This window comes from Octopus bimaculoides, chromosome 3, assembly GCF_046866305.1.
Source record: "Octopus bimaculoides isolate indiv1 chromosome 3, ASM4686630v1, whole genome shotgun sequence".
Lineage (NCBI taxonomy): Eukaryota > Metazoa > Mollusca > Cephalopoda > Octopoda > Octopodidae > Octopus > Octopus bimaculoides.
This window is the reverse complement of record NC_142930.1, coordinates 61,940,726-61,952,874: the sequence shown is the minus strand read 5'-3', so window position 1 is coordinate 61,952,874 and position 12,149 is coordinate 61,940,726. Positions and strand designations below refer to the sequence as shown.

The window sequence follows — 12,149 nt, the reverse complement described above, 5'->3', positions numbered from 1 at the left end:
GCTGTGCGTGAGAAGACCCGGCAAGCCAAGTAAGATCGTTGCCAGTGCACCTGGACTGGTTCTTGTGCGGGTGGCACATGAGATGCACCATTTTGAGCGTGGCCGTTGCCAGTACCGCCTGACTGGCTCCTGTAGGATTTTCGAGCGAGATTGTTGCCAGTGCCCCTGGACTGGCTTGTGCGGGTGGCACATAAAAGACACCATTTCGAGCGTGGCCGTTTTCGTGCGGGTGACACGTAAAAGCACCCACTACACTCTCTGAGTGGTTGGCGTTAGGAAGGGCATCCAGCTGTAGAAACTCTGCCAAATCAGACTGGAGCCTGGTGTTGCCATCCGGTTTCACCAGTCCTCAGTCAAATCGTCCAACCCATGCTAGCATGGAAAGCGGACGTTAAACGATGATGATGATGATGATGATGATGTATATATAGGGTGTGGTGAATAAACTGTCGTCTAAATTATGCAAAAATGAAAATAACACTGACATCTCATTTTGATAGATATATTTACTAAAATTGCATAAAAATATCTTGAAATACTAAAGAATAAATCTATTCAATAAAATTGTCATTAGCTTCAACCACGTCCTCTAGATGACTTCGGAATTTCCAGCAACTCTTCTCGATGGTCTTCTTGTTTAAGTTGGTGAATGCTGTCATAATCCTTACCTTCAGTTCATCTTTGGTGTTTCAAGGATTTTTGTTGGTCTCTCGCTCAACTGTTCCCCACACATAATAATCAAGGGGGTTGCAGTCTGGGGAGTTATGTGGCCAGATGTTATGGGTGATATAGTCACAGAAATTGTCTGAGAGCCATGACTGGGTCCTCATGCTTGTGCGACATGGTGCAGAGTCCCGTTGCCAGACATAGGGTCTTCCAACAGCCACCCTCTTCACCCAGGGCAGCACTATCACCTCCATGTTGAGTCTGAGATCATGTGGAAAGATGAATGGAGGCATGACATTGCCATCACTAGTGATTACTCCAAACACCATAATGTTGACTGGATGTTTGATTTTCATCATTCTTCATGCATGTCCTCAAATTGACACCCAAACACTCTGAAATGCTCATATTGGAGCTACTGGTGCAAATACCAAACAGCACAGTATATCATTTCCAAATTTCTGGCAGAGTGAATTGTGTCACGGAGCTGTTTTTCTCACAGATGGTGCCCAACTGACCCTAGTATACTGTGTAGTCAACAAAATCAAAAACAAAGCTGTAGAAACCATGCCAAATTAGATTGGAACCTGGCACAACTCTCCCATTTACCAGTTTCAGTCAAACTGTCCAACCCATGCCAGCATGGAAAGCAGATACTAAATGATGATGATGACAATCGGCTTCTTTCCGTTTCTATTTACCAATCCACTCGCGATACTTCCGTCATCTTGGGGCTATAGTAGAAGACACTTGCATAGGGTGCCATGCAGTCAGATTGAACTAAGAACCATGTGGTTGGAAAGCAGGCTTCTTACGATACAACCACACCTGCACCTATAGCTGTGTCATAACTAAACACCATAAGACATTTCCTTTGATCCCCTTACAACTTATTTATTTCACTTTCATTTCTGTCAAGTAAAAAAAGAAAAACAAGAAAGCAGGTGACATGAATTGTTCAACTTTGTTTTTAAATACAACTTCATTACTGAACTTTCAGCCTTAATTTGTAAACGCTAATTTCAATATACTAATTAATATGTGGTACTGCTGTCCTCATTACTTAATAATTGTAATTATAGCTGTAAACAAATTTTTATTTTGAAGGTTACTGAAGTTCATTCTTTTTTTTTCCCAAACCTGTGCTTTATTTGAAAAATACTTAAGGATGTGTTGAAATGTCAGCGAGCTTAATATATCAAGCAACTTTCAGACCAGAATTATAAAATTTTAATATCGTAAACTTAATTATGATGTTAGAGGGTGACAACTTTTGCATTGTAGTGAATCTGTCACACATGCACGCACAAATGCACACACACACACATGCACACAAGTACTGAGTGTGTTTTCATATATATGTATTATATGTGTGTGTGTATATATATATATGTTTGCGTGTGTGTATTATGTATATATAAATTGTGGCGCTCTGTCGCTTACGATGATGAGGGTTCCAGTTGATCTGATCATCAGAACAGCTTGCTCGTGAAATTCACGTGCAAGTGGCTGAGCACTTCACAGATATGTGTGCCCTTAATGTAGTTCTTGGGGAGATTCAGCGTGACAGAGAGTGTGATAAGGCTGACCCTTTGAAATACTGGTACAACAGAAACAGGAAGAAAGAGTGTGAGAAAGTTGTGGTAAAAGAGTACAGCAGGGTTCGCCACCACCCACTGCCGGAGCCTGATGGAGCTTTAGGTGTTTTTGCTCAGATAACACTCACAACGCTTGGTCTGGGAATTGAAGCACGATCCTATAACCACGAGTCCGATGCCCGAACTCCTGGGCCATTGCACCTCCATATATATATATATATATATATATATATATATATATATATATATATATATATATATATATATATATATATATATATTCACACACATGCATATACATACATATATTTATGTATGCATATACATATATGGATATCTATATCTACATCTATATATATATATATATATCTACATCTATATATGCATATCTATATCTACATCTATATATATATATATATATATATATATATATATATATATATATATATATATATATATATATATAAATAGATAGATATAGATATACACAGATACACTCCTATATAAACTTACATATGCATAGATGTACATGCACACACATACACAGATATTTGTTTTTATATATGTGCACGCACACACACACACACACACACACTCACACACATGCACTCTCATGCACACATATACACACACAAACACACACACACACACATTAATATACATACATGCAAATATAAATACATCTCTACTTATATACATATATATTTATATGTATGCATAAATGTGCTTTTGAGTTTCATGTATGTGCATGATGTATGCATTCATTTCTGTATTAATGCCTGTAACTGTATGTGAATAGATACATACATAGATAGATACATACATACATACATATGCATACATATATATATATGTGTGTGTGTGTGTGTGTGTAAATATATGGTGTGTGCATGAAATGTGTATGAAGTGTTTTTTTCCCCAGCTGTATGTGGTACACAACAGTAAGCACAACTGAAAAGATAACCAACTAATCTATATGTAATGTAACACAAGAAGAGATAAATAAATAATTATTTTCATTAGCCTCATTGTTGGTGGACGACTGAATGATGATACTGGTGTTAGAAAAGACGGCGAAGTGCTGAATAGCTTCTCATGACTGGACACTATTGATATTCTCCATTCTCCACAATGTTCATTGAAGGACATATTGAACAGGTTTGTAACAAACATACACTCTTAAGTGATACTCTTTGGTATAAGTATCCTTGAATAAACAAACTAGAATTGATATTTTGATAATAGATACAATGGAGGGTTGGCCAGAAAGTAATGCTTTGCAGGTTTTTATATTATTTTTTTTTTATTTCACACACACACACACACACGTATATATGTATATCATGTTTATTCTTTTATCCTGTTACTGGTTTCAGCCAATTGGACTTACAGCAATGCTGGGACACCACATATAATTTCAATAGTTTTTCAGTCAATCATATCAACTCTATTACTCATATCAGTTTAGTAACTCATTGTATCAATATCTGTTTATCAATCTAGGCTAACTTTTACTATTTGTTTTGTTTATATAAACAGATCTAAATTGATGTACCAATTCACAGTGATATACATATGTATATATGTATGTCTGTGTATATATATATATATATATATATATATATATATATATATATATATATATATATATATATATATATAAGGATAAGACTGTTATTTAAAATAACGATCATATCAAGTGGCTAGCATGGGAAGAAAAACTTTATAAGTAATAATAATTATTAAAATTATCATTAAGGGTATCTACTTAAAATAACAGTCAAAACCTGACTCTAAAACCACATCATGTATTCATACAGCACAAGGTGAAAAGATAAATAGACAAATAAACTAATAAAAATTATTTAGTTTATTTGTCTATTTATCTTTTCACCAAGTGCTGTATGAATACATGATGTGGTTTTAGAGTCAGGTTTTGACTGCTATTTGAGACATGGTGGTATCTCTTAGACACCTTTAATTATAATTTTATATGTATATATAAAAACCCAGGCACACAACACATACAAACACATGTGTTCTATTTTTGTTTCTTTGTTTCAGTCATTTGACTGTGGCCATGTTGGGATACTGCTTTGATGGGTTTTAGTCCAAAAATGTCAACTCTGGTGCCAAATATTTCTCATGCAGTTCCTTCACCAGGACGATAGCATCAGTGGTACTTCTCCCTGGCACAAATCCATTTATGCTGACTTTCTTCCTAATTGATTGAGCTATGACCCTTTCTGCAACTTTTATCACCTGGTCCAACAATTTGATACCTCTGTAATTATTTCTGTCTAGGGCATCACATTTGCCTTTGTAGCAGTTGAATATAAGGCTGCTACACCAATCATTGGGTATGCCTCCCTTGTGGACAGCCTGATTAACTATATGGGTAACCAGGTCATATCTCACTCTGCCAGAGATTTTAAACATCTCAGTGGTGATTCCTGTTGGGCAGGAGACTTTACCTGTCTTCATATCCTTAATTGCTTTAACTACTAAGCTACTGTTGATTTGAATAACCGGTTCCTCTAGTGGGTCCACATTAGGCAGGGTCTCCTTCTCCCATGCATTCTATACATTTAGCAGCCTTTCATAATGGCACTTCTTATTTGTAATTGTTATTCGGACTTGCAACCCTCTTGGATGAGTCAGAGGAGCATACTTTGCTCATACATTTCAATTTTGGTTTGGTTTCCTTGCCTGAACACCTATCCTATCATGCACTTTATGAAGTGTCCAGTTTATCAAGGCAGCAACACTAGAAAGGCTGTCATGCGTTCAATAAAACTTGAGGGTCCGTTTGCCTCTACTCAAGATGTATATAGTTTTTCAAATCAGCAAGTTAATGAATATATTCCCATACTCTTAGAATTTTCCCACTTTTGTAAATCGAAAAGACAAGCAAATAAATAGAAAGAGAGAGACATACAGAATGCAGGATATAATCAATTGTTTTTCCTGCCTTAGGCTTTGGTGGCAGTTTCTTTGAATTTATAAATTCAAATGTTTACATTCAAGCCTTTTTCTCCTAGTGCTATGATGTAGCCATAATATCATGTGTGTGCATCTGTGAAAGAGAGGAAGAAATACATTTGGTGCATTGCATTCCTCAGGCTATTGCCTCTGTTGTATTCCACTGGTTATAGATTGCATAGAGATGGTGAGCACCATCACCCTCTAGCAAACTCACTATGAATATGTTAAACAATGACTGAGATTCTTGGATTCCTTCTTTTACAAGAGTGATTTTCATTGGTCCACCTATTTTACATTAGGAAGTGGGAGAAAGTCTATTCCTTGTTCAATTACTTCATAGCAATATAATCAAAATTCAACTGTAGAATCATATTTATCATATTTCATCTATTTCTTGTTCATCTCTTATGAAGCCAATAGCCAAAGGAATACTACCAGTGCATATTTCCCTCTCTGGAAAACACACACACACACACACACACACACACACACAAGATTATTGTTACCACCAAGAACTAAGTGGAAAGATAAAAGTATGAAGACAGAATTTTTCCCTAAACATTTCAACTCATAAATTCAAGAAGAATCTGTCACCAAAGCCTGTTGCAACAAAACCAAACACAAAACACAAGGGAAATGCACCTGCATTCTCTCTTTCTCTCCTTCTCTGTCTGCCTGCTTGTTCGTCTGTCTGTCCGTCCGACTGTTGGTCCATCAATCTCTCTCCCTCCTCTTCCCCCTCCTCTCCCTCTCTCTACCTACAGTTTTGCCTATGATTTCAAGGTAAAAAAAAGATGAGTGTGGTCATTCATTATATTTGATGCAAAAGAAAAAAAAAAAAAAACTGTATCCCAAAGTCATAAATTTGACGTCATATACAAGTAGCTTAGTTTAAACAGAAATTCATATATGTGATTGGAATTTTATGACTTGTATTAACTACAAAATGAATAAGAAATATATTAAATATGATGTTACAACAATTGAATTTTGATTATTATTGCTATGAAGTAACTGAGGAAGGCAAGTTTATATATATATATATATGTGTGTGTGTGTGTATATACATACATACATACATACATATATATATATATATATATATATATATATATATATATATATATATATATATATATATATATATATATATATATATATATATATATATATATATATATATATATATATATATATATATATATATATATATATATATATATATATATATATACACACACATATGTATATATGTATATGTATATATATGTATAAAATAGATAGATGCGTGTGTGTGAATATGTGTGCCTAGTGGAGTTACTTTGTAGCTCATATCACCCTCTTTTCTCATCTTCTCACCACTTGCAATGCTAGATGATGAATGATCCTCTCCTACCACCAACCTCATTGCACTCTTTCTCTCCTCTGGACCAATTCTCTTATTACTCATCATAAACTCTTACTCTTTTCTTCTGTTGTGATTGCCCACCACTTCTCTCCTGTCTCCACTTCAATAACTCATTCTTCTTCCTCCATCTATTCTGACCTTATGCTGTTCCTGTCCTTAATCACGTCACCCAAGTGAAAGTACAAGTTTTAGATTACTGAATACTTCCTACACTTATGCTGTGATCTTACAGTGTAATACCATAACAGAAAACACCCCTCCAAGTTACCTTCCTTGTGCTCGCTCTATAGTGATTGGTGAATGAGCAGAGGTAAATTAAAGTTGAGAGATCTCTGAGTCTTGTCTCACTGATGCTTTGGCAACCTCCCTAGTGCTGGTGCCTTGAAAATAAACTCAGTACACTTTATAAAGTGGAAGGCAAATAAGCCAAAAAAGCTGGTGTCAGGAAAATTACTCTGAGTATATGCATATGCACCATGTATATATATGAATGTGTATAAGCACTGGGTGTGGGAGAAATATATTCCTTTTTATAGTTGAAAGACATCTAATGTAGCAAGAACAACCATTGCTGCTAAAATGATACTGACCAGTTGGCTGAAATATATTTTTGTTCATGAAGACAAGTGGAAAAGATCTCACTTTTAGAGTTCGGATAGGCAGCTAGGTAGAGAAAAGTCTTCAATAATAATCTTTTTCATCTCCTCCTGCTGTTCAAGTAAGGTCTGCACTTTTCCAGTTCAGTTGATGTTATACTGCACAACATTTTCTTACAATAGCCACATCTCACCAATGTTGTGGCATTATATCTCTTCTGGATGTTAAAATAGGATTGTGATTGTTGAGTCTTGTCATAAAGGGACCTTCCATTGCACCCACATATCTATATAAACACGTTATCTCACTAGAATTCTTTAATACTACAACTGGTAAATTGATCTCATTTTCATAAGGATAAACCTCTGTACCTGGCTTTCGTTGACATGGAGAAAGCCTTTGACAGGGTCCCCCGATCCCTTATCTGGTGGTCAATGAGGAAACTTGGGATAGAAGAATGGTTAGTGAGAGCTGTGCGAGCCATGTACAGAGATGCTGCCAGTAAGGTGAGGGTTGGAAATGAGTACAGCAATGAATTCCGGGTAGAGGTAGGGGTCCACCAAGGTTCCGTCCTCAGCCCCCTCTTATTTATCATAGTCCTCCAGGCAATCACAGAGGAATTCAAGACAGGTTGCCCCTGGGAGCTCCTCTATGCTGATGACCTTGCCCTAATTGCGGAGTCACTATCAGAACTAGAGGAGAAGTTTCAGGTGTGGAAGCAAGGTCTAGAATTGAAGGGCCTTAGAGTCAACCTAGCTAAAACCAAAATCCTAATAAGTAGGAAGGTAGATAAAACACAAACCCCTTCAGGTAGATGGCCCTGCTCAGTATGTAGAAAAGGAGTAGGTAGTAACTCTATAAGATGTACCCGGTGCAAGCTATGGACACATAAGAGGTGCAGCAACATCAAAGGCAGGTTAACTAGCAAGTTAGTTTTTGTTTGTGGCAGATGTTCAGGTGCAATAAAGACTGTAAACAAACAGGAAACAACTTCTATCTCATTCCAGGGTGAAAAACTAGAGGTAGTCGATAGCTTCCGCTATCTGGGCGACCAAGTTAGTAGTGGAGGTGGGTGCGCTGAAAGTGTAGCTGCTAGAATAAGAATAGCCTGGGCAAAATTTAGAGAGCTCTTACCCCTGCTGGCGACAAAGGGACTCTCACTCAGAGTAAAAGGCAGACTGTATGACGCATGCGTACGAACAGCCATGCTACATGGCAGTGAAACATGGGCTGTAACTGCTGAGGACATACCTAAGCTCGCAAGGAATGAAGCCAGTATGCTCCGTTGGATGTGTAATGTCAATGTGAATACCCGTCAGAGTGTAAGTATCTTGAGAGAAAAGCTGAACATTAGAAGCATCAGTTGTGGTGTGCAAGAGAGACGATTGCGCTGGTATGGACATGTGGTGAGAATGGAGGAGGATAGCAGCGTGAAAAAGTGCCACGCCCTAACAGTTGAGGGAACCCGTGGAAGAGGTAGGCCCAGCAAGACCTGGGCTGAGGTGGTGAGGCAAGACCTTCGTACATTGGGCCTCACCGAGGCGATGACTACTGACCGAGACCTTTGGAAATGTGCTGTGCGTGAGAAGACCCGGCAAGCCAAGTAAGATCGTTGCCAGTGCCCCTGGACTGGCTCTTGTGCGGGTGGCACATGAGATGCACCATTTTGAGCGTGGCCATTGCCAGTACCGCCTGACTGGATCCCGTAGGATTTTCGAGTGAGATCGTTGCCAGTGCCCCTGGACTGGCTTGTGCCGGTGGCACATAAAAGACACCATTTCGAGCGTGGCCGTTTTCGTGCGGGTGATACATAAAAGCACCCACTACACTCTCTGAGTGGTTGGCGTTAGGAAGGACATCCAGCTGTAGAAACTCTGCCAAATTAGATTGGAGCCTGGTGTTGCCATCCGGTTTCACCAGTCCTCAGTCAAATCGTCCAACCCATGCTAGCATGGAAAGCGGACGTTAAACGATGATGATGATGATGATGATGATGATGATTTGACCACAGATTTGCTCTCTCGGGGATTATCTGAGACCAAATAACAGCAGTAGCAACAGCAACATTTTGAACTTGATGGTAATAAATACTCAACACTTTAATCACCTGAAGTCTCTCTCTCTCTCCCTCTCTTTTCCTTCTTTCTCTCTTCCACACATCCTCTCTTGTGATCACCAGTATAGTTTCTGTAAAGACAGACTTTACAGAAACTTGCTCTTTTTTGTCTCACATACACACATCAGTAGTCTTTCACCATTGGTTACTTTCTGTTGTTGCATTTGACATCAGCAAAGCTTTTGACTGTGTTTGGTATAAAAACTCTCTAGCTAAGTTGGTGAAGAAATGATATTGTACAATTTGGCCCTTATAAAAATTTGAATTCACATCTCTAGATCTAACATCACCATTGAACCCCTAAACCCAACAGTGATAATTAGGATAGTAGCTGTGGTGATGGTGGGGTGGTGATGGTGGGGTGGTGATGGTGGGGTGGTGATGGCGGGGTGGTGATGGTGGGGTGGTGATGGCGTGGTGGTGATGGTGATGGTGGTGGGGTTGCTGGTGGTAGTGGGGGTGTGGTGTGTAAGTGGTGGTGGTAATGGTGTGGGGGCTGAATGGTGGTGGTGGTAAATGAGGCTGGTAGTGTTGATGGTACTGGTGGTGGTGGTGGTGGTGGTGGGGAATGATGCTAATGGTGCTGATGGTACTGTTGTTGTTGTTGGTGGTGGTGGTAGTGGCAGTGATTATTAAGGATCAGTGTAATCTATAACCAACTGACAGGATGACTATGTTGATAAAGAAAACAGTAGATTTTTCTGAAGACATTAGATGTGGCCTCAGTTGGTAATTACTGAGTAAAACTGTATTGTATCAATCCCATTTCTATTGGCCGACTGTTGTTGTTGGTCTTGTGGTTACTGGCTATTGCTGTTGTAATCGCTCATATTCCTGTTGCTGTTGCTACTGTTGTGGTTATTGTTGTTGCTGCTGGCTATTATTGTTGTTGTTGTTGCTGCTGTTTGCTGTTTTTGTTGCTATCGCTGTTGTTGTTGTTGTTGCTATTGTTACTATTGTATTTGCTGCTGTTGTTGTTGTTGTTGTCATTGTTACTGTTGTTTTTGTTGCTACTCCTATTGTTGTTGTTGCTGCTGCTGCTGCTGCTGTTTGCTGTTGTTGTTGCTACTGCTTTTGAAGTTGTTCTTCCAGTTGCTTTTGTTACTGTTACAGCAATTGCTGCTGTTAATGTTGCTATTATAGCTGTTGTTGTTGCTGCTGTACAGTTGTTTCTGTTATTGTTGTTACTGCTGTTGTTGTCATTGTTATGTTGTTGCTGTTGTAACTCTTGCTTTTTCAGTTATTGTTGCTACTTTTGTTGTTATAACTATTATAGTTGTTGTTGTTGTTTGTGTTGTTGATGATGTTGTTTCTCTTAATTCATGTTGGTCTTCTTTTAATTGAGTTAAAGACATAATTGTTATAATACAAACTAAGTGATCCATCCATTGAGCACCCAGTTCTGCTAGCATATGGTGTATTGGAACCATGCCATCATCTCTCTCTCTTACATCTCACCCGCCTGCCATCCTACCTCTCTTTTGCTCTCTATCCCTCACATAAACACACACACACACACACACACACACACATGCGTGCGCATGCACACATGTACACACACATGGGGACACACAATGAATCAGTAAGCATACCCCAACCCCTCACCCTCTACACTTATCACATCCTTCATTTCTGCCTTTCTGTCATCATAATTTGAAAGACCGATCAATAATGGCGGTTTCTTACACTGGCACATCATCATCATTGTCCACATCTTCATCATCGTTGTCATCATTGTAATCATCATCATTATCACCCAGAGCGGAACATAAATTACAGAATATAGAACACAAAACACACAGCATAGAATATAAACATAGAACAGAGAACAACATAATATAGAATATAGAACATGGAATGGAGGATATAGAATGGAGAACATAGAATATAGAACACAGAATACAACAAAATACAGAATGTAGAGCATGGAACATTGAATATAAAATATAGAAAGTAAAACAGAACAGGTAATATTGAACACAGAACTTAGAATGTAGAATACAGAATATAGATTGTAGAGTATGAATATTGAACACAGAACATAGATCATAAAATGTTTAATATAGAACACAGAATATATGTCATAGAATATGGAACACAAGACATGGATCATAGAATATAGAATATAGAACACAGAATACAGATTGTAGAATATAGAACATAGAACACAAAATACAGATCATAGAATATAAAATATAGAACACAGAACATAGATCACAGAACATAGAATGTACAACACAGAACATAGATAATAGAATACAGAGTATAGAGTTAGAACATAGAACAGATTGTAGAATATAGAATGTTGAACATAAAACACAGAAAAAGAACATAAGACACAAATCACAGAACAGAGAAGTGAGAAAATAGAATATAAACTACAGAACATTGAATAACAGAGTATAGAACGTAGAACAGAGCAGATAGATGAAGCCTTGTGTAAACCAGACACTTTGAAAGTGGAAGAGCTAAGTGCAACATTTACCATCTGCAACCATAAAAGTAGTAAGTAACATAAGATTCTCAGAATACATATAAAATGTAAATATTGGATTTCAGACTGACATTGCTTTCGTAGGCTGTCATTTGTCTTTGTTTGATCTACATGCTGTTGTCGTCGACAGCCTCACACTTTGTTGTTGTTGTTGTTGTTGAAGCTGCTGCTGCTGCTGCTGTTGTTGTTGTTGTTGCTATTTCTGATGATTTTGTTTTTATCGTGGCGGATGTCAATGTAGTTGTCATGGATGTCCTTTATTGTTGTTGTTATTGTTGTAGTAGG

General features: G+C 37.9%; 1 protein-coding gene across 1 annotated transcript; it reads right to left on the bottom strand.

Moving 5' to 3' along the window:
• Positions 1–4,370: 4,370 nt before the first annotated feature.
• Positions 4,371–4,748, bottom strand: LOC149136551 (uncharacterized). The gene has a single exon (XM_089348366.1). The coding sequence runs from the start codon at positions 4,746–4,748 to the stop codon at positions 4,371–4,373; it is 378 nt and encodes a 125-aa protein (XP_089204492.1).
• Between the last annotated feature and the right edge of the window lie 7,401 nt (positions 4,749–12,149).

Excerpts from the sequence above, each read along its gene's own strand:
- LOC149136551 (XM_089348366.1), bottom strand. The coding sequence starts at position 4,748 with ATGAAGACAGGTAAAGTCTCCTGCCCAACAGGAATCACCACTGAGATG.